The sequence below is a fragment of the Prenolepis imparis genome, unplaced genomic scaffold (assembly GCF_030444845.1).
Source record: "Prenolepis imparis isolate NDT839.2.m4 unplaced genomic scaffold, iyPreImpa1.0 SCAF_1, whole genome shotgun sequence".
NCBI classification, from domain to species: domain Eukaryota; kingdom Metazoa; phylum Arthropoda; class Insecta; order Hymenoptera; family Formicidae; genus Prenolepis; species Prenolepis imparis.
This window is the reverse complement of record NW_028141159.1, coordinates 16,055,515-16,079,442: the sequence shown is the minus strand read 5'-3', so window position 1 is coordinate 16,079,442 and position 23,928 is coordinate 16,055,515. Positions and strand designations below refer to the sequence as shown.

At 34.8% G+C, this 23,928-nt stretch overlaps 2 protein-coding genes across 7 annotated transcripts in view; one reads left to right on the top strand and one right to left on the bottom strand.

Annotated features, from left to right (window-relative positions):
• The first annotated feature begins 512 nt into the window (after nucleotides 1-512).
• Rols (zinc-RING finger and ankyrin repeat domain-containing protein rolling pebbles) lies at nucleotides 513-19,046 on the top strand. Of its 2 annotated transcripts, none has more exons than XM_083058951.1 (16): nucleotides 513-1,108; nucleotides 10,140-10,510; nucleotides 10,740-10,860; nucleotides 10,934-11,077; nucleotides 11,212-11,352; nucleotides 12,114-12,710; nucleotides 12,788-13,119; nucleotides 13,198-13,476; nucleotides 13,609-14,052; nucleotides 14,264-14,470; nucleotides 14,845-15,111; nucleotides 15,186-15,481; nucleotides 15,542-15,993; nucleotides 16,073-16,374; nucleotides 16,462-16,881; nucleotides 16,983-19,046. In XM_083058951.1, exons 1-16 carry the CDS (start codon nucleotides 1,051-1,053, stop codon nucleotides 17,283-17,285), a joined length of 4,734 nt encoding a protein of 1,577 aa, XP_082915077.1. In that variant the 5' UTR covers nucleotides 513-1,050; the 3' UTR covers nucleotides 17,286-19,046. The 2 variants fall into 2 exon arrangements, with proteins under 2 accessions (XP_082915077.1, XP_082915087.1); XM_083058961.1 differs by lacking the exon at nucleotides 513-1,108 and adding an exon at nucleotides 9,141-9,327.
• A 380-nt stretch (nucleotides 19,047-19,426) lies between these two features.
• Nucleotides 19,427-23,928, bottom strand: part of Ringer (tubulin polymerization-promoting protein ringmaker) — a 47,579-nt gene continuing 43,077 nt past the window's right edge. For 2 of the 5 annotated variants that reach the window (XM_083031455.1, XM_083031464.1), the window contains 3 exons: nucleotides 23,219-23,543; nucleotides 22,936-23,071; nucleotides 19,427-21,930 (listed from right to left, as the gene is read on the bottom strand). In XM_083031455.1, coding sequence (XP_082887581.1) covers nucleotides 21,748-21,930; nucleotides 22,936-23,071; nucleotides 23,219-23,535 — 636 coding nt within the window. In that variant the 5' untranslated portion in view covers nucleotides 23,536-23,543 and the 3' untranslated portion in view covers nucleotides 19,427-21,747. The remainder of the gene's footprint in view (nucleotides 21,931-22,935; nucleotides 23,072-23,218; nucleotides 23,544-23,928) is intronic. The other 3 variants (XM_083031431.1, XM_083031440.1, XM_083031448.1) reach the window with 2 other exon arrangements.

Genomic DNA, 23,928 nt, shown 5'->3' with positions numbered 1-23,928 from the left:
AGTCTGGAGAAGAATAGTAATTCTCATGAATGATTTGTTAGGTATTTCATAGTTGGTAAATATTGCGAGAAGGACTTGCGAAAAACCACCCCCTTTCGCAACATTTATCTTCTAGTTTAACTCGTTCCTCACACTTTACTTTTATTCTAAAATCTTTCGTTACCACAAGAAATGTTATATGCATTTAAGAAATTGAACTGATATTGGTTGACAAAATGACATGTCCACCGATTATAAAATATTGCAAGTTCCATAAGACTCGAATGCATAAGGCACGAGAACAGAAGGGTCCTCGGCAATCCCAAACAATTTGCAGATACGCATGCGCCTCTTTAACGTGGCGGAGGATGAAAAAGACGCGGGAGAGAGATCGCTGAAGAATAAAAGAAGAAGAGAAAGAGAAGAGGGAGAGTGGAACAAAGATAGAGAGAGCTCTCGTCGTGAAAGAACGACCGTGAGGATCGGCAAAGTTGTCGGAGCGGCCACCAGCTAGCCAAGCCACCAGTCAACCAGTCGGTCGACCTGCTGGCCAATCAGACAACCACGCTAACACGCTGTATTGCGCTGCGCTTCGCGCTATGCTCGCTCCAACTTAGCCGCAAGTCAGTCAGTCAGTGCGCTGCGAACCTTCGTCGCGCTCCCACGTGTGTGCTTGATTTTTCATCGACGGTCTAAAAAAAAAAAGAAAAAAAATGATTACGATGCGCGAGATGCGTCGAAAGTGCCGGCGAGGCCGAATGGCTCTTCTTACTACTCATTATCGCGCTCCGTAATTAGTCGTGAATTGAGGGTGGATGTCACAGGTGTGCGCGCGCTTTGGGATTCACACTGTACATCTATGGGATTTCATCTCAGCACTGTTCTACATAAGCTACTCGCTTCGCTCGCGTGTGGATATGTATGATTCGAGTGTGTTGCACTGTGCGATTTCTATCATCGGATTAAAATACGTATTTATACGTGAAGGAGAATAAGAAAGAGACGTTCACATATAACGGAGAAGAGTAAGGCAGAAAAGAGGAAAGAAAGTAAGAAAAAGAGAGAAGCGACATGGCGCCCCCGAACAGACCGCCTCGCCCTGGTTCCGGTCTCAGCCTCTCCGTACTTGGTGAGTTAACGATTGAAGATTGCTTGTTCCTTGTCTCCTCTTTTTCACAAGATTCGTTTGCAATTTATCTTTAATGTCACTTTGTCAAAAATCATTTGCAACTTGCGCGAACACAGATTAGATTTATATTTAAAAACCACGAAGAATCCCTCCTTCTCTATAGTCTAATGTCAAATCGCATTTTTAATAAAAATCTTCGAATCAATTTCCCATTTAAAATTTTGCCTAGTATGTATTTTTGGACACGTATTTTGCGACAACTTTAATAAAATGGAGAACTGTTATGTATATAGAATGTGCGATTTTTAAATTAATGAATGAGATGCATCAGTGCACTCGTCGGTGCATTCACAATACGCTAATTGTAGAAAAGCAGAGAGACAGAAGAAGAAAAAACGAGCTTATGATCTACTCGCCACGAGAATGCAGCCGCGTGTACGATGCAATTGTGTTGATTCCCTGGCGCTTAGATCGCGTGCTGTCGCTTATTATCGGAGACGCGATTAAATTTTATGTGAATAAGCCTTCTCTCTCTCAAGCATATCGCGTTTGATAACGATATTATGAGAGAAGATATTGTATATACATATATATAAATGCTCCTTTTTATAAAGAAAAAAAAAATCATTGATATACAATAAATTGACAGAGAAATAAGTTTTTAAAGTTTTCTCTTACAATTAGAAAGGAATTCGACTAATCGATTAATCATTATAAATGTCACCAGAGTTTTAATGGGATAATGACATAAGTTTAGCATCATATAGCTGTAAAATTGAATTGTTGATGATTTGTATGGCAATGTGAGATGAATAACGTTAACTTACTTAATTCAAATTAACTTGACAATTTTCTATTTCTTTAAAATTCTTTCTCCTTGAAGAATTTATCTTTTTTCTCAGTATTCTTCGATAAGAACCGTGCGTACAAAAATATCTAATCTCTTCATCTCTTCAGTCTCGTTCTTTAATCATCTCGTCAGTCATCACATCATCTCTTCAGTCTCGTTCTTTAATCGATGTCGGCGTCAGTTCAGTATCTATCTCGTCTTCCAGCAGAATAACAATAATCTTCAGCTTTAGATTGAACGACACGGAGATTTGTCAGTGTTGAACAAAGTGTGAATTAAAGGTGGAAATCTGATGAGTGTTGTTGTATATTCTACTAAAGGCACTGTCTAGGTAGTTGACGCCACGGAGTGGAACGGCGAACTTCCGTTATTAAAGTATACGCGTACATGTCCGTAGATCTGCCCGCGACGGCTGAACTGGTTCCCATGGAATGCATTATTTCGAAAACGTTGTATTTATTGTCGACCATATGTTGGGCGTAAGAAAGTCTTGTACAATGCGAACTTGTTTCATTGCAAACAAATTTCCGATGTTTAATCACGTACGTGAAAAATCTTTTTTTCATTCTTTGAATTAAAATACTGAAAAAGCTGAAGACATGATCTGAAAAAGCTGAAGAGATGATCTGTGTAAATGATTTGCAAAATTAGAGATATATATAGTCTAAGAATAAAAAAGCGACCAAAAAATCCGTGAACTTAAGAAATTATAAATTTCAAAATTAATATTGCGTGAAAGAAAATATTACTATAGAAAGAACTTCCGGTAACTGAAACAGTATTTTAACTCAAAGAGTGAGAAAAGATTTTTTCATGTACGTGATTAATCATTAAAAGTATCACGACTAATATGATTCATTTCATTGCCATGCAAATCGTTACTTATATTAACAATATCAATGCTTTATCAAATTTGGAATGCAATTAATGTAAGAAATAATTTTGTAGAAAAAGAAAACGCATTAATCTCGATATGTCTATTTCGTTATATTTACTTATGTTGAATCATGGAAACACACGTCGATGGTCGAGTCGTAGATAAGACGCCATCACTATCAGAAGACAGAATTAACTATCAAATGAAGCAAAGAAAAGCCTCTTGAGACTTAACAAGTTTTCAATTTATCATCAATATTCCTCTGACATCATGTGTATCTCATAAATGCTAATTCATTTTTATTACAATTCATGAAACAATTTTTATAATTTCTTGATAAGAATGATAGGAAAAGAGATACGTTATAAATACAAGAAGAACAGATAAATAAAAATGTTAGCTAACAAGCATATTTCGCAATTATACATATATCGCACACGAGCATTTGATTATTACGTATGAATGAAGCAGACATTATATACATTGAGATTTCATTTTCTCATTATTTAATAAACATAAGTATCGTGAAAAGAATTTATTACATAAATTGGTTATTATATTGTTCTTCCTGTTTGGATAATTGTAATGTAGTTATTTACATTTTTGCGAATCAAAAACATCGAAATATAATTAAAATAACTCTACTAATATTTGAAAAAGAATTAATATTTTGTTAATATATTAATAATGTCTTTAAATTAAACATGTTATAAATACAATATAAATACAAATAAAAATTGATGTAAAAAATATAACAAAAGCTGGAAGTTATAGAGTTATGAGTAATATGCAAAATAAATATATTCTTATGAAATTCTGAATAAATTTTTCTCACGCAATTCAAACATATACTTATTGAGTTTGAAAAACTATAGGAGGCTATATCCGCTGATATTTCATGACAACCTGTATCGTTGCGAAATCTGCACACCTGTATCACGCACCTTGCCCTGTATACAGTGTCTAACTTTCCCTGTCGCCTGCACTTAAAATCCGCTCATCTATCTCCCATCGAGAGAATATGTCCTTGAATTTTATAATTATACGCACACATATGATTTATATCAGAGTTTTTTGCACATATGTTCTGCTCTTCCTTCATAGAAAAAAAAAAAAAATATATATATATATATATATATATATATAAGTAAATACAGACATATATATTATATTTATATAGGTATATGTATATATCCCTGTTTTTTTAAACAGAGAGAGAAAAGAGAGAGGAGTATTTTTTATTGTAATATACTATCACATCAATAAGTAGGTCAGTTAAAGTGGCTCTTTCGAGAGGTAGGTCTCATGAAAAGAAACGGCGCGGCTGCGAAAAAAAACCCGAATTCGCTCTCTAACACTCTCAACATGACTCGTACTTATAATTGTGCACTCATTGTGCAAACGCATCCCTATGTGCAAAATGCGCGTACACCTGTTTAGTCGAGTCGGTATTGGCAGCATGCGAATAAAGACCGGACAGGATGAAGGGTGTCTTGCAACCTGTCATTCCGGGCGCCAACACGAACGTGAAAAATATCCGGTTGCACAAAGATATCCAAATTATTACTTCTTTGTGGCTGATGCCATTTTTTCTTTTTTTTTCTTTTTTCTGAAGAAATGGCGTAATCCATGAATGTGTCCCGAACTTATATATATGTAAGAGCGAAATGTGCGCTTTGAAGAAAGTACACACGCGATGATTTCACGCGATATTAGTGTTGTATGACTCATTTTTTAGTCGCATAGGAAATTTTAATTTTTGAACTCTGTGTAGGAATTGATGAGAAACATTTTTTTCTCTTTTAGTACACTCCTTATACAATAGCATACATTTTGAATATTTTTGTAAATCAAATTGTTTAAAAGCAATAAATAAACAGTAAATTTTATGTGAAAAATAGGGATACAATTTTCATTATAGAAAAAACTGTTCGACTATTGCGCGCTTCATCTTTTCAACTATAATATATCGTAGCACGCAAAGGCATTCAATTTGCGCATTGACTTTTCTTTCTTAGCACTCCGAAAATATACTTGGCCAACAATAGCCGATACGACGAGAGTGTCAACTCCTTAACATTTTACATTCTCTTTTCGGTCTGTCTCCATGTTGATCGTTCCTTAGATCTTCTTCGAAATATTTAAAACTTCTTAGGCATGCATACAATTGATTGTGATTTATTTAAATAATTATTTCTAACTCGTGATACACATACTTACTCACTTCTAAAGAATTCTATCGATCTCCGCATAATTCTTTGCGAAATAGAGTGACAGTACATGCAAACCCATGCATGAACGACTGTAATTTGAGTAAGGAGGAAACGGAGTGACGACTAGTCTGACATATTCATTCTAAAAATTTTAATAATCAAGTATATTCACAAAAAAGAACAATTCTCTTCTTATATTGATCTCTGATATTAGTAGAGATAGAAAATTATTATTATATAAATTATTCGTAAAATATATTGATCTTTTTCGCACTCTTAAATGCATTTGACGAAATCGTGTGAATCGTGAAGGGAAAACTGGAGCACGATCAAATACGGCTGCACAATGATATTTCTTGATTTGTGTAACGAGAGTAAAATAACGATCATACCGTATTGCACGCTCGGTCATATTTATAAATTGAAATAAAAATATTATTTACTCGTATCTCAAGAGCTCTGTCTTTTGGCTGCCTTAAATAAAATTGACGCCAATTCATTTATCAAGACGATATTATCGAAGCAGGATTTAGCAAGTGATAAGCATTGCTGCTTTCGAGAAATAAATCCGCGATAGTGTCATAAAATCTGAATCGTCTGGTTTACCAACCGTAGCCTTATATAAATCGTAAACGTGTTTAACCTGCTTGCAAATGGGAAATGTTCATTGCGGTTACACCACACAGCGAAAGCTTCGGTATCATTTCATTCATAGATGACCCGGCACTCGAATAAAATCCGTTGCTCCAAAAAAAACACGACTAAATAGAGGAAACGTAAAAGACATAAGGAAATATCTTATAAGTTGTCAACGCAAAAAATATCCGGTGAACAAAATAAATGATTAATTTATGCAAATGATTTTAACAAACCTGATTATTTATCAAAGGAAGACAATTTTACACACACATGTACGAAGTCTATTTAGAAACTTTTGTTCTTTGACTTTGGAGTAATATTAAATCACAACTGTATTTAGTATTCAACGCATCAATTAAATTAATTATCTGTATAATGAGACTAATTTAATATTCTTTTAAAAGCCTACGTTTAATTATAATTGGACAAATACTTTGCTTACTTACATAAGGATATTACGAAAACATAAAATAAAATGTAATTATTATTCGAAGAATTTAAAATTAAATATTGAAAGATATATATAGCAATGCGCGCATGTGCATCAATCTTAAAGAATAGAAATTTGATTTAAAAAAATTTAAGAAAAACATAATAAAGATATTTCTCTGCCTTCTCTTTCGGAGCAAACGCAGTTATTACGACAGCGACTTCATTCAATCTGCGATCTGTGTAAGTCTTTTTGTGTCTTGTATTGATTGCGAAATGTATTTATCTAGGAATTGCATTTGAGCCTTCGTGACAGATACAACACTGTTATCTAAATTAATTGCGGTGGGGACATGTAGCTCGAGAAGCTTTCGAAGGCCATGTGTAAACATACATATATGCAGAGGCAGTAGGTGAGATCTGTGGTTGAGAATCTGTGAATATTACTCATATTGTTAAAAATAGATTTGCATATGTGAATGTAAGAATGATTCTATCGCAGTTCGCGCACGAGTGCAAATAAAATTGAAATAAAAGAATTTCCGCGCGTTGTGCAATACGGTAATAATTGCGAGAACAAGTGTGTGTCACGTTACGCCATATTTCGGGTCGTAAAAGAGCGCAGTTGAGTGATAAGCGCGAGTTTTTCTAATATTTTATCTGTCATGAATGTAAGATTCATGAGATTCCTCAAGTTATCTAATGTGCTTTATCGCAGTAATAACGTCACCGCCAGTTAATTTCTTCATTTCATATAAATTATAAAATAAATATGTTCTCATTTGATTGATGTCTGACATATCAAAGTACATAATCCAGTAAAACTCAGCACTAATAATGGTTTTATTAAACTTATCAATTTCAATTCTGACCGTAAACAATTTGAAAATCTGTTTTTCACAAAAATATTTCAGATTGCAAGTCTGTTTCCAAAATTTTTATGATTTATTTATTTATATTTATGATGTACATATAAATCTATTAAAATAATAGAGATTTCAGAAGGTATCATTAAATTCTTTACAAGTATTATTAACACAAATTTTGCGATTAATGTACTCACAGCAATTAATATTGATAATAATAATTATAACATAAATAGCTAGATTTACGTTAATTTTAAATATTGTAGCGTTATGACCTTATGACCTACACATACTTATAATTTATTTTTGAAAAACATTACGATGCCATGACCGAGTATGAAATTTCGTAGCCTCCCGGTATATATCGAAGGCATCGATTTTAAATACGACAGGACCGTAGGCGAATATCTCGATGGAGTAACTTTCTCTCACTCTTCTGGGCGCACCAAATATAACGATTAATACACGTGACTTGTCGAAACCGAAACGACGGGCGAGAAACTGCCGTTTTTCGTTTTATGGCCCGCGGTCCCCTACTGTTTTCAGTTATCATTGTACGAGATCTATCGAAAGTGTCTGGTTTTTTCAACATATCTTGATGAGTCGTGTCATTTTTTTTCGAATATTGCCAAACGTCAAAGACATATTCTCGTTCAATACTTTAATGATTTTGAATCAACATAAGTATATATATAGAACACGATAAAAAAAAAAAAAAAAGAAACTGCAATATAACAATAATAATTTAAAAGTCATATACTAAATTGATAAAGATGAACGGGTAGAGAGAGGAAACCGTGACACGAATTTTAAGTTACGCTAAAATTGCCAGTAATCGCTTCTGTTGGCGAATGAGAAAGAAACAGTGGCTTCCGGCAGTAAGTCTGGGCACTGATTCGGGTCAGGTCGTCTGTGGGACCCAATTTACGAGGCCCGACTCCATTTCTTGGCGGTGCGAGAGAGAAGAGAAAAAGAAAGAGAGAGGGCGAAGGGAACGGAAACGGAGATGGGGAAGCTGGTCCAGCAGGTGGCCATGGTGTGGATGTCGTTCCGCTTGATTTTCTCACTTGGCGAACAGGCTTTAATCGCCCCCGTTCTCGCTTCAGTCGATGTCGGTCGACTGGACACGTCGTATATCATCACGAATGAATCAAACGAACGAGTTCGAATATATTTACTGTGATTTTTTTATAGGTATTTTCACAAAAATTTATTATTCGAGAATGTATTTCTCACGCGGAAAGCTTTGCCTGTGCTAAGTATTCGTACGGAATTGCCGTTGCAAAATCGTCGAATGGCATCGTGATCGTGTTTCACTGGCGCCAGCACAATGGATCGATTCGCTTTAACAATAACACACCGATGAAAGGAAGCGACTTTCTATGCACGATTTATAGAAGGCAATAAGATCACCAGTTCTCTTTAGATTATTTTTAACGAATGGCGTACAATGCTTTGTCGGTTTTTTAATGTAGACCTAATTTCAGCAACAATTCATTAGCTCAATTGCAAAGACAAAACAAATGATCGGTTGCGATAACGAGAATAATAGAATAATAGAAGAAAGTTTAATCGCTAAAATTACGTTGCGATTAAAAAATTTTTTCTCTTTAGATTTGTGTCCGAAAAATTTATAATAGCATCGCGAAGACAGATATTTGTTCGTGCGAAAAAGATGTAGTTGAGAATTTTTATTGTCACTTAATCGATTTTTATTATTAAATCTTTCTTTGAGAATTAAGAGAACGTATAAGTTCTTCACATCAAACATTTTCTTTGCGACTTTCTTCGATGAATTACATAATCTAAATAGTATAATAAGTAATAATGGAGTTTCCCTTTTAAAAAGATTTTTATTCTATTTGTAGATTTCTAAAACAATTTTATTTATTTTTTATTATGTTTCCGTAGTTTTTGATATGTTTTTTTAAATAAAAGGTCTCTATTTTGTGTAATAAGAAAATGAAACAATATCGTCAAAACTGATATCATCAAAACCGATAAAGAGAGCATTTTCTAAGTATTTATGGATGTAAATTTTTATTTGAAATTTTCACTATCTTTATTATAAATTTTCACATTGCTAAGGCAATTTTAGTCCATTTCCTCTATATGTGAAATAAGAAAAATCAAGTGTAATTAGCGATGTTAGGAGGGGCGAATGGATCAGATATCTCCCAGCGATATCGTATCTAATAGATATCGATTGGCGTCTATCAACACGTGACTAAACTAAACGCGACTGGAGACGCGTCTGATTGTGAGTCAGTCTGGAGAAAACGACACCGATGCGCGAGTTTACAAGTGGAAGCGAGGTCTCTGCACGCGGCTCGCACCAGACTCAAGTGCGTTGACCCAGCTTACGGTAACCCGGGCTGCGGAGTTGCACCTGCCTCACGCGGAGTTACCGGCATGAAAGGGTCGTGTGACTTCCTTCTCTCTTCCCGGTTCCCTGTTCGTCACACTTTGTCCACGATCTCTATGTATTCGCGGAGAGACACAGATTAACTTTTCATGCACATGTTTCTTTCATCTCTCTCTCGTTCGCCAATCTTCTAGAATAAATCATTAAATATTTATATTTATATGTTTGTACACGTACAGGAAATCCGGAAGATACTTTTGTTATCGTGTATTTGTCAGTTAGGGTGATAATAGAAATAATGATCCGGAAGGATACCTGGAAGAATACGCCTTGAGCATATTTTATTACGTATACACGCGAGAAGAGCGCGCGAGGATCCCCTCTTGACCTTACTTTCTAGAATGCTTTAAAGTATATGTGGCGTTCGATTCGCGTTCTATTCAATTTATCTGCGCATTCGTGATGAACGAGCGTCGTCGTTGCTTCGACACGACGCGAATCGTGTCCGCTAACCGAGATACCGAGCTCGAAACGGGTTGCTCAGCATGACAGATGGGCCTACTGTCAAACGACCAGCGGTCTCATAAAATGGCACACTGATTCGATTCGATTCACGGAAGATGCATTCGCTGCGAGAACAAGCTTATGTCTCTCTTATACCTCTTCATACATCTCTTTTAGCAAATTCACAAAGATAATTTTGAGAGAACTCGCGTATCGTTGAATCGTATACAATTTTCGGATGAATAATGGAGATGACAGAATGTGAACCGATCCCACGTTTATTTGCAGACCTGGCGCAGATACGAGCGTTGGTCGAGTCAACAGGGATGCTGGGCGGATCCACGTGCCCATCTTGCGAGATGCCGTTCGACAAGGGCAAGAAACGTCGTCTGATCGACTCCTGCGGTCACGAACGTTGCTACTCCTGCCTGTTTCGCAGCGAAGCCTGTCCGCTCTGCTTACACGACTACGGTGTCAATAATGATGACGGACTGGAGGAACCAACTCTCAGGGATGCTTCCACGGCTCCGTTGTCCGTTTTCGCGCCCACAGATGGTTGGCTCGATGAGTCATCGACGGTGAATTCTCTCTGCGGCAGTCCCAGGCTACCACGCACCAAAATCACCACGAGAGCTAATTTGTCATCGCGAGTTATGCACGTAAGTCTATTGTCGCGACGATGAAAAGAAACAATAATGCGACAAATCTTCGATTATCTTTTATGTGCCGTGTTAAATAGCTCGTGTTAAGTAGGTTGGAGATATTTAAAGAAAAAAAAATTGTTCTGCTATTCTGCCTAAAATGTTATAATTCTCTAATTAATAATAGAAGAAAGAGAGTTGCCAATAAATTTCCAATCTTGTTAATTATTTGTTACATTATTTTCAGCAGCGAGGCGGGGTAGAAAATCTCTCGTTGATAGTGATGGCGAAGAACTTGAAAAGTAAACCTTCGGCGCTTCCACATTCTTCTATCTCTCAAAGTCAACAAAAACCTGAAATGACACAAAGTATGTTGAGATATATAATCTATTGTGTATTCAAGATATTTATTAAGAATATAAACTATAAACGATACTATAGGTTGTCCGACACCGCCGAATCAACGAAAAAGATTCTTCCTCAATCCGAAAGTGCTCAGAAGCTCCTTTGCCGCTCAGAAATCTTCGAGACGTACCGCATCCTCGCCCGAGCCGACCACGAATGACAATCCTTCCGCGTTATCAGGTACAATTATTTCTTTTTTTAAAAATAAAATATACTTACTTGTGTCACGCTTGCTCGAAGAGAAAATTTAGCGACTGAAGTCGTGTCGAAAATCTTTATAAATTTCACGTAAAAATCCACACGCGCACACGCAGTTTGGATGACCTCGTCCTTGGAGGGAAAAGCGACATGGCCCGGTGTCGTCTTGGGGAAAATCAAGTCTTTATGGAACAGCAGTCAAGGCACGGCTAACAACGGGTTGAATCAACTCATCGGCTCGTCGGGCAAAGTCGCAGGCAGGGAGAATCTTTCGAATTCCATATACATTTGAGATGCTTGGAGTTTGCGAATGAATGCGAGGGAGCTATCACGCGCGAATCACGAGGTGTTCGCTCGCGCGAATATTTTATTTTCGTGATAACATCTCTCGTAGCGCATCACTTTAGAAGCATGATACGCACAGTTTGCCATTATCTTTCATTATAAATCGCTTTTATTAGAATCGTGTGACTTTTTATTCTTTTGTCGAATTAGATAATAATATGTAAATATTATTAGCCTCGCATTTCCTATTTTCATAACTAATTTTCAAATTAGATTTTCATAAATAGTATTTGTACACATTTGAAATCCAATTGGCCAAAATTCCTTCACTTTTACTAATGTGTTAAATTATAATTTTTCCTAACCGAAGAATAGCAAATGAAAACTGAATATAAATTCGACAGGATGTGCGATATTTTCATATTATTCTTTATATTTGTATTATTGTGTATTTTAAATGCCTGGACGTAGTATTTATTTCCTTATGTTTTGCAGCGTGCTCATTGTATTAAATCACAATGATACATTTAGGCAGACGCGAAGAATAAAAATTGATCAATATAAAAATATTTATGCATATAACAACGTATCTGCCTAAATGTGCTTAGCAGAGTGTGATTTTTGTTTTGTTTATTGAATATAAAGCATTTGCCTCAACATTGTCTGGATTCGTAGTTTGGATCGATCTGGTTTTATACTGATAATATTCTTAATTAATTTCTCTTTCTTGCAGATGACGAAGGCGGTTGCGTGAAACCGCTGTCTTCGAAAACTAGAAAATCGTCGCAATCGGATCTGTATATGAGATTAGGCCTACTGTTGGGATCGAGTCGAGCGAACGCGAACACGGAATCGGATGCGTGTCCTTCCTCGAGAGCCCCGGCAGTCCAGGGACACGATAGTTCAGCAGCTTCCTTCAGCAGTCTAACCAGCTTCGAGACGCAGACACTGGCTTCGACGAACACGAGTCCGGTCTCAACGTTGACGGGCACATCGAGCGAAGCGGAGGCCGCAGCAGCGTTACGATGTTCCGTCAAGCCGAAGGTCAAGGTCAAGGGGAAGGTCAAGTCCAGGGATTGCGATAGCGCCGGTAGCCTGGCGTCCATCTCCACGTCATTATCCATGTCCACATCGATGTCGATGTCTATGTCGGTGTCCGTCTCTGGTCTGTCGAATGGTAGCGGCTCGAGTCCGCTCGCGTTCAGGAGACATTCCGCCAATGCCGCGCAAGCGGGTCAGACCGACGAACTTGGTCAGCTAAGGAACAGACGATCCTGCGCTCGAAGATCAGCGAAAGCCGGCAACGTTAAGGGTCCGGCGGACGCTAAACGTAATAATTCGTTCTTTATATACATAAATTCTCGAGCAGCATCTAATGTATTAAAGATTTGTACGTTAAAATTCTAGTGCGTTACGTTCAACATCACGTGGCACAATTAACCCTGAAGCCGTTGTTCTTCGAAGTGCCGTTATTAGAAGAGGATCCGCTCTTCGCCGGACGACAATGGCTGTTACACGAATTGGAATCTGTGATCAATGGCTCTAGTCCTGGCATCCTGATCTCTGGATCGCCTGGTACGGGAAAAACTGCGCTTATGTTGCAGCTGGTGGAACACGGTTGTTTCGGGAGAAGGAACGAACAGCTGGGAAGATCTTTGGAAGTAAATAAGGAATGCGACGAGAAAGAGAAGCAGAGTAACGCGACTCTTCACGCTAACATTCGACATACCAACGAAAAGGTGAGGAACATTTACGGGCATTTCCTTCAATTTTTTATTTTTATAGGAAAAATATAAATCGAGCACATTGTATTATAGGTTCGCGAATTAGCTTCGCACGTTGTGGCGTATCACTTTTGTCAAGCCGACAATAATAGTACCTGTCTAGTGCCAGATTTAATTCATTCGCTAGCGGCGCAACTTTGCCAGGCTCCTCAATTAATCTCGTATAGGGAATATCTGCTGTCCGAACCTCATCTTCAGGGTTCGCTATCGCAAAGGGAATGCACTGTTGATCCGGATCTCGCGCTCTCTAGGGGTATTATCGAACCGCTTTTGACCTTGAAGAAAGCCAATCGATTACCAGTCTCGAATATGGTAGGTAAACTGCGAGGCAACATATTATCATTTTGAAACTACAATTATTTTTCTTTGTTTTATGGACAGATGCTGAGATAAACATTACATTATATTATGTCATAAACGTTATTCGATACATCTTATTTCCAGATAATATTAATCGACGCCGTTTGTGAAGCGGAATATCACAGGCCAGATAGAGGCGATACTATAGCTTCTTTCCTGACGAGGCATGCACCTAACATTCCGAATTGGTTGAAGATTGTTTGCACAGTCAGAACGCAATTGCTCGACTGTGCGAAGCAATTGCCATACACGAGGATTTCGTTAGACAAGACTGCGAATGATACAATTGGCAGCAATATCGCGAAAGATCTGTCTGATTACATCGGTTATAGACTCGCGCAAAGTCCCAATATACAGGCAAATGTGACTGCATCGATAAACGGCAAGGCGGAATCATCGTACAACGCGAATCAGACGAGATTCGCCTCGCATCTGCTTACGCTAGCTAAAGGCAGCTTCCTCTTTGCTAAGCTGTCACTTGATCTTATCGAGAGCGGGCATTTAGTCGCTAAATCTGCGAGCTACAAGGTAAATATACGAACATATTTTCTAATCATAATTAGTATGTAATTGCAAATTGTGCAAACCGCTGTTTTGTTGTTTGATTATATTATAAAAAGATATATATATATATATATATACATATATATATATATATATAAAGAGATATAATAATAAAATATAAAATATATATAATAATATAAATATAATAATATTATATGATATTTTATTCCCTTAGGTACTACCTGTCTCTCTCGCACAGATCTTTCAGTTGCATTTTAATTTAAGATTTCCTACGGTAGCCTCGTTCGATAAAGTGCAACCTCTTTTGGCTGTCTGTTTGGCAGCTCTGTATCCACTGACCTTACCTGAAATTTTCTATTCCGTAAATTCTCTAAGTGTAGACCATTTTATCTCATGGGAAGACTTTTTACAGAGATTCAAGGCAAGTATATTTTAAATATGAAATATATATCCTGCATTTTTTAAAATTAATATGATTATATAATTCTACTTTTTCTTTCTCTTTTTTTCTATTCTCTTTCTTCTGGTGATGTCAAAATCATGTAAGTCTTGCAGTAATCTAACAATAAAAATCTTTAAAAATCAAATATTAAAAATATATATTTGATATACAAATAAGCGAAATAATTATTTTATTGTTAGTTACTAAATGTTCTTGCACGATTACTTGCTGACTTATGATTTAACAGTTACTTGTATTTTTTAACTATATAGAATAGTGTAAACGTTATATAAGCTCTCGCAACGTGTATCCGCCCGCCCATTTAATGTAACAGTATTCTCTTCTTTTATCAGATGCTCTCTGGTTTCCTTGTGAAACGTCTAGACAATACCTACATGTTCTTCCATCCGTCGTTCAGGGAATGGTTGATGAGAAGAGACGAGGGGGAATCGACAAAATTCCTGTGTGACTATAGACTCGGGCACGCGGCGATTGCGTTCAGACTATCCCGTCTTCAAGCACCGTTAGACGGTGATAAAGCCTTGGAATTGGGTCATCACGTATTGAAAGCGCATGTTTATAGGGGCGTAGCTCCGTGCTGGCCTTCGCGCGATTTACAAGTAGGTATAGGTATAGGTATACAATCAATATATGATGTAACATAAAAGCTTAACCAAGCTGCATTCATCCGCAGGCTCTCTGGCTCACCCTGTCGACTGAATGCATCTCCTCGGCGTTATGCACGCTTCGGAATATCTACAGTCCAAATGTCAAGGTGTCGCGATTGCTCCTGCTGGCAGGTGCATCGCCGAACCACATCACCGAGTATCTGGGTAACGCACCGGTTTTATGTATGTACGCGCACGAGGGTTTCGTCGAGATGGTATCCCTCCTTCTTGAATTCGGCGCCGATGTCGAACTGACTAATAACCAAGGTTGTTCCGCGTTATCGCTGGCAGCTACCCGAGGACATTGCGATGTTGTCAGAAGGTAGAGTTTCATATAAGTTTCATCTTTCAACGTAGTTGCTTATTGTTATGTATTTAACAGGTTGGCTGCTGCTGGAGCCTTGTTAGGACATGTCGACATGGCTGGCCAATGTCCTCTGGTGCACGCGGCGAGATACGGAAGACTGTCCGTGGTTGGATACCTTCTTGCTTGTGACTGGGTCTTGCCAACTGGTGAGAATAGACCGGAAAGCGGTGCCTCGGAAATAGACAGAGAGGAAGCCGCTCAGCAAGCTGTTGTCGCGGCTGCTTCGCAAGGTCATGAAGCTGTCGTGGAATATCTTTTAGACATGGCCGAAGTGATTGTGGATCGTCCCGATACATTGATAGGCGAGACCGCTTTAACGATCGCCGCCGCGAATGGTTCGACCGCAACGGTTTCCGCGCTTTTGGCTCGTGGTGCTAATCCAACAGCTGTAAACGCGAAAGGTCTGTCCGCTCTCATGCTCGCCGCCAAGGGAGGACATTGGGGTACTGCTGAACGACTTTTGCAAAGTTGGTTTCTTTTTTTGATTGAAATCGTCAAACTGTACTCGCGAAAGATTGGCTTTATAATTTTTAAATTATTCCCCAGGAGATTTATCCACCAGTACGGATGCAATATCGGACGAAACTATATCGCTCCTGGAACAACGCGATCCTGTTGGCCGCACCGCATTAATGCTGGCCGCTTCCGAAGGCCACACCAATCTTGTCGAGCTGTTTCTCGATAAAGGCTCGGTTTTAGAAACGAGAGACAAGGAAGGACTCACTGCCCTTGGCTGGGCTTGCGTTAGAGGACGCGTAACTGTCGCACAGATGTTGCTCGATCGCGGCGCCAATGTTAGTACGAATGACAATACTGGTAGAACTCCTTTGGATTTGGCCGCATTTCAGGTAAAGGTCCATTTTTCTTATACATGCAAGTATATCATGATCATGTGTATTGCTCGCGATCTCTGATATTCACAAAATTATATACAGGGTAATCCAAAACTAGTACAGTTGTTACTCGACAAGGGAGCCGCGGTGGAACACGTCGATCTTCACGGCATGCGACCTCTGGACCGTGCTATCGGATGTCGCAATATACCGGTGGTCCAATGTTTTTTGCGTCGTGGTGCCAAATTGGGTCCCGCCACGTGGGCTATGGCAGCGGGAAAACCAGACGTTTTGATAATCCTGCTAAATAAGCTTTTAGAAGACGGCAATGTCTTGTATCGGAAGAACAGATTGAAGGAGGCGTCGCATCGATACGCGTATGCTCTTAGAAAATTTCCAGTCTCTCCGGAAGAAGATTACCAAGGGCAAGAACAAGGTCACATGATGCTGCAACTCCAAACCTTTACGCAGCTCCGATTAAATTTCCTTCTAAATCTCAGCCGATGCAAGCGCAAGATGAACGTTAGTATAATACAAAATTTTTTGATGCTGCTTGGACTTGAATGTCCACTTTTAACAAATTTATTCTTGGTTTTAATGTCGATGTAACGCAATTCTTCCAGGAATGTATCGAAGCTATCGAACTCGCCGACGAAGCCCTCGACGTCCGATCCGTTTCTTACGAAGCGTTCTATGCCAGAGCTAAGGCGCGCGTGGATTTAGGTTTATTTGAGGATGCCTTGACAGACGTTCAGGAAGCTCTTCAATATGCGCCGGCTAACAATAAACAAGATCGTAGAGTACTCACAGTCTTGAAAGACGAGATCGTCTCTCGGATCGATGGTACTGGAATCAGTAAAGGGCACGAAGATTATATCGCCAGATCTCGCCTTCGAGCATCAGTGGATACTCTTACAGAGTTATAATGTTACTTGATTAAGATATACTCGAATAAGTTAAGTTTATACAAATCAATTCGATTCTCAAAAACGCAATAATAATAATTTACGCTTGTTATAATCTATGATTTAATTTATGACTGTATTTAAAGAAACGGTCAAACAAGCTTTATTCAAGTTTAAACTCTCCTAAAGACCTAAACGAGGTCTTCCGCTTCTGTGCTTATCGAGTGCTAGCAACGATAATTTTGTGAAAATTTAAGAAACTATATCTTTTTTTTTTTTTATTATTTTAGATGCTTTGTATCATAAATACATCTCTGATACAATAGCGCTGTTGACGTGCGGCTTTTATATACTTTCACTATATACATTCGAATAACTTATTATATAGATATTTATCCTTAGTTTGTTGCTCAGAGAATTTAACACAAAAACTTAATTCGATCAAATTTACATCGTGTGTTGAAAAAAGAGAAAGAAAGTACTTTTCTTTTTTTTATCGAAAATGTTAATAAAAAATATAAGTGTTAAACGATTTGCGCAAGAATTTTTATCATTCGCAACTTGCTTTTAAATTATCATATTTTACAATCTTTTTTAACGCGTATATTTATATTATATTTAATGCAAAATACATATAAGCTTGAAAGCTAGTTTTGAATGAAAATTTTACGATAGTTGAGTTATATTACTACGAATTGTGCGTTATCCTGTACATTTTGTGTACTTGGAAAATTCTTTCTTTAGTATTTTTACAGTATATACGGATCTTGCCAAGTAAAAGTATTTTTAGAACTTATGAAAATTGCTGTAATAAAAGCATGCCGATTTAAATAGCCGATTTAATTGTCCGGCAAAATTCGCTAATCAAATTGGCATCATAATTACTTATCATCAATTTATTAGAAAAAAATTGTAATATATCAATCGATGATACATCGACGTTGTCAAATATTAGGATATGCAGGATACTTGATATTTATATATAGTTGGCAAAACACTGAGTAAAAAGTTGTTGGTTCCAACATTAATTTTAAACGCACGAAAGATATCCAAGGTATTCTGACGCAAGCATAAAATATTGTATGATTTTTATTTGATTATATAAATCAAATAATAATATATACAGTAGATCTTCATATAATGCGGGGAATATGTTCTGCGTTATATGATTCCGCGTTATACAATATTTACAGATTGTACAAAATTTAAAAATACATTATTTATTCGAAAAAAAACACAAAATTTTTCACAAAATTTAAAATTTATCTACTGTGTTATAGGAAAGAAAATCCTCGTTATCGAAATATCACGCTTTATACAGGGTTTTACTGTATATGTATATATATAATCACGTGTGTATTATACCAGTATAATACACTAATAATTGGCCTTATAAAGCGTTATAAAGCGTTCTAATTTAAATGAATTATTTAATTATTTGCTTTTTTATATCAGTATTTTATATAATAATTATAAACAATTATAGTGTATTCTCATTATTGAGTTGAACGTAGAACGCGCATATAATTATAAATTATATATAATAATTTCAAATTTTGCTATATCTAGAACAGTTATAGATATCTGTATTCCGAACATAAGAAAAATCCAACATTATTAACCTCGCAGCGATTATTTATAATATTTACATCTTGCCAAGCGTATTATGTAAGGTCGCTGAAATCGCGAGTTCCTTGACTAATTTGAAAAGCAGCTATATCGAATGTTATTGACCCCATCAGAATGAACAATGGTGTCAAATAAATTAACTTTTTATTGAGATTGATCTCTTTATTTTTATACCGACATATCTTGACGAAACAATTACATAAAGTTTAAATATCATATTAATACAACGAATATTCAAGTTAAATGCACGCATAAGCATTATTAATTGTTTTAAATCATAATAGTTTCTTCTTTTAATAAAATAAAATACATTTGAAACAGCAAAAACTATATTTCATCACAGAAACCGATATATTGTATCATCTAAAAATAGTTTCGTCCTTGTAAATAAATAACTTTTCTTTTAAGTTACATTTATAAAGGATTTTTGTTCATAATTCTAAACTAAAAATCTCATAAAGGGATTTTTCTTAGAAATTATTTTCAAAAAGTTATAATTTTTTTATGTCAGATACGAATTTTTACGAATCTCTTTTTAAAAATCTATTATCCTTTTAAATAATCGATAAAAACAAGTATTTAAAAAACTTTTATTAAAAAATAAGATACAGGACATTATTAATAGAATTATTATTAATAGAAACTATAAGATGTTTTATTTTGTTACAAATTTTTTTAATACTCTAGACTAGAGTTAAATTAGAAACCGCGGATCTAGGGGGATTCATTATTGTGATGTTTCAAAAACGGATTTCATATTATTATTAGGGATAATAATAGCCACATAAATTGTGCTTAAAATTATACTTTTCAGTTCGATTTCGCTTTTCATAAATTTTTATTAATAATTATTTATTAATTTTTTAATAAACTATAAGCAATAACGAAAATTTTTTAAAGGTTGTTCAGGATTATGATTTTATTAGTGTCAACTAGAAATCTTTTTGGACCTATGTAAAGTAAGATGATTTATCCATTAAATAAAATATTTTTTATACAAAAAATTTAATAAACAAAAAAAAACAAAATTATAAAAAATATATGATTTTTTATTTGTTGTGTTTTAATTTGATTACATAGACATTATTGCAACAATAAATATATAAAAATATAACAATAAATAATAAATAAAATAATCTAAAAGGACACATGTAAATATCATGCTTTTTTATTTACCATTGCAATAATAAAAAGATTTTTATAACTTTATAATATTTGTAATTTCACATATATGTCTATTTTAACAAGTGAGATTATTAATACGTATGATACCTTTTATCTTTCTTACTCAAATGTATAAATGATTAGATATAAGAATATTAGGAAAGCAGCAAGGACAGGCTAATTTGGAAAAACACAGCTGAATTGGGATAGAGAAAAAATTATAATAAAGAAAGGATATTTAGAAAAGAGGAAATCACAATTGCTTATATAATTCATACGCGAAAATAATTAGCGAAACAAAGTTTGATCGTGTACAATTAAATGTGCGCTGATTCTAATTGTATAAGATTTAAATTACAAAATTTGGTCTCAAATGTGCGTGCCAAGCGCGAATGTACCAGTAATTAAAGATGCAGTAAGTACACTTCATTTAGTTACATATAGATATTACCTTTAATGTTCAACATTTAAAAGTAACGGCGCTATAAAACTTAATATTACATACTCCGTATATGTATAATTGATGTATTGTTAGCGAACAAGATGCTGTTTCAATACATTTAATTGATATTTAATATGCAGAAAAATATTATTTTTTACATATACATAGTAGAAAATAATTTGTCCAATTATATATTAAATATTTTTTATGTACTATATCGCCACACTCATGTATACATATATTATCAATATTTTCGATATTATCTTGTATAGCAGATAATTTTCGTGTTTATATATATTTGTTACATTTTATCGCGAAAGACAAGTACATTATTCTCTATATAAATAAAATCGTTAATCAATATAGGTACAATTGAGAAAATTAAACATGACTAGTTTTTCAGTTAAAGAGATTTATATCTTTTTTTATATACAATAGTTGCATATATATCATCCTAACACAAAAATCATCGATTTAGGTTTGTGCAAGATAATAATAAATTCATAATAAATGCCATATAATTTTGTCTTGTATATGTCATACAATGTAACGGCAAACATATTTTTGTATCGAAATTGATTGAATCTGTTTGCTTTATTATACAAATTATGCAAAAATTCCAATGAATCTATTCTTAATAAATTATGGAAAAAAAATTGTGACACGATAATAAACATATTATATTACGTATAGATTTATATATAATAGTTTTATATATATTAAGTTATATATTATATATTCTACATTTTTCCAAAAATTCCAACAAAATAAATTAAATATAAAAAATTCAACATAATATTGTTCGTATCATCTAGTAATCAACAAGGATAAACAAGAAGAGAATAACAAGAATATCTGTAAATAACAGACGAATTGCAAAGAATAAGTAGATTTAGTTAACGAAATAAGTTAGTTATTAAAAAAAATAAGATTCTCATCGAAAACTGTCGTGTCGGAAAATTTAAACAATGCAACATAAATATCAATAGTGGAAGTATTATAAGAATACGATTGCTGCGAACGTATTGTCAGCGATCTGGCAAAAGTCATTAAGCGCAATATTGCTATCTTAATACGTTTCAAACTTGATAAATTTTAATTTTACCAAATGAATTTTCGAAATATCTGCCAGATTATCGACGATACATTAGAAAAATTCAGGCCGCTATAACAAGCAGCGAATGTTTGTGATACGCGTGCTGTTTCAACAGCGTGCCTTTAAAGATATCTATCATCGAAGGATGAGTACTAGTGGGCCTTACTGTACGTATCTTTATTTTGATAGCCTTGAACGTATCCGGATGAATCTGATACTTCTGTACGGCCTGCTATGCCTTTACCCTTCCCCGTTACATCAAAACGTTGTTTATGGGAGCCAGTATATTTAGTAACATCGGTTAGTCTGTCAACTGTCGATGCTGCCTTTCTAGTCTATAAATTGTATTAAAACGATATTATAGGCAAATTGATGACAAATTAAGATGAATTTTTAAAGAGCTGCAGAGATAATATATTTTTTTTCAAAGAAATATTATTTTTGAAGAAATTTTAGTTAAATTCAGTATTTTAAAATTTACAGTCACTGATTACGAATTTTTAAGATACGTCATAATTAAAAAGATTAAAAATAGTGGATCCAATGAAGCTAGTAAGTAATTATTTTTTGCATGTATGTGCCGACCTGCAATATTTTAATTTCAATATACCAAACTTGGTACATAAATTTTTTATATTGCTGACTACTGAGATTATATATAAGAATGAATTTTGAATTATAAATTTAGAATACCGGATTTAATAAATGACGAAGTAAATATTAAAATATTTTAATTTGTCATATATTAAAGTTATTTTAAATTTATAATTTTGACTTTTAATTCGTAACTAATGACCTCAAAAACCTGTACAATATGCCAAATTTGGCATAAAACTGTGCACGAAATTATTTACTTGATGGTTATCATATTGAATTCCATTATTTTCAATTATATATTTTTTGTTTATGCAGGGAAAGAAAATAAAAAGAAAGATTGTTTTATAATTTTTAGAAAAAAAATTAAGCGATTAGATTAGTCTGTAAAAAATTGACTATTTAGTCATATATAAATATATTTATTATAATTACCTATATATAAAATACTATATTGTTTTTGTTGACATGATTTTGAGAAATCTTGAAAATATTCTATTTGTACTAAAATTGCAAGACATTAACGTTTCGAAATCAGTGATTTTTGCAGTCAGTTAGACATTGAATTGTTTCTTAGACTAAAAAACCTTAGAATTTAGGACAAATTTTGCAACCCTTTAATAAGGGTTAAATCAAGAATAAAAAAAAGACGAATTGTACATCTCTAATATTGAATCTAATAAAATGTAAGCGTTAAACTCGGTGATGTTGAAATGTAAAATTAGATAAATAAGTATAATACGCACTCCACTGGCGCCAGCTGTAACTCCAGGTGGTCCACAGTTAGCCATCTTCTTTTTTATTTCTGTTAATTCCACTTTTTTACTTTTGGTCAGTTCGTCGAGAAACGTTTTATACTGTTCAAGACCAAGCTTTGTGGATCTGTGAATAATAACAAAAATATTAAAATAAACTTAATTATGTAAATAAATGATATATTAATTTAAGATAAAGTTACATTAATTATAATTGCAGAACAAAGATGACAATAAAATGAACATAATAAAATTAATTTTTTTTTAGACTTACTTGTGCTTTTTGAAATAAATTCCCGTATCCGTGGTAGTAATTTTTTTTCCATCGATTACTTTTGCTTGCTTCATCCATTTATCACTTTGACTTAAAGTAATCAATTTGCCGTCACTCTTTGGATCACCGAATTTGGAGAACGCTTTGAAATTCGCTAAAAAGCTACCCGGTTCAGTAGCACCAGGACTGCTTGGTGTTGAACTCGTTGAACCGTCTTCGAGCTTCAAATTCGTAACATCATTCGCGACAGAAGTCGTCGTGACATCGTTAACAGCCTCATTTTTCTCAGTGCCGGTATCACTCTTCTCCGCTTGCATTGTGATCACTAAAATAGACATTGATCGTCTATTCATTTGAATATACTGAATAACTGTCGCAGATCAAAGGTAACATTTATATTGTGAAAATTTTTATTATACGATGATCAAAAATTAGGAAAAAATCGATGAAAATTAAATCGAAATTACTTTATTATTTGTGATTTTTCATAAGTTACAATTTTACTTTCTTTGATGAACTAGTTTTTATTTTTAAAATGTGTTCTATTTCTTTTGTTTATCGCTAGATAATATATAATCAATGAGCCAGTGTCTATCCAACTGTTGCATCTTCATTCATTCTTCAAATATTTCTTCATACATATTCTTTTGCAGGGTTACTATCGACGTTTTACTGATCGACATTACAGTTGTAAGAAAAGCCATAACTTT

Coding starts and splice junctions, on each gene's coding strand:
- Rols (XM_083058951.1), top strand. CDS start 1,051: ATGGCGCCCCCGAACAGACCGCCTCGCCCTGGTTCCGGTCTCAGCCTC. Junction 15,112..15,185: donor GGCCTTCGCGCGATTTACAA/GTAGGTATAGGT, acceptor ATTCATCCGCAG/GCTCTCTGGCTCACCCTGTC. Junction 16,882..16,982: donor GATGCAAGCGCAAGATGAAC/GTTAGTATAATA, acceptor CAATTCTTCCAG/GAATGTATCGAAGCTATCGA.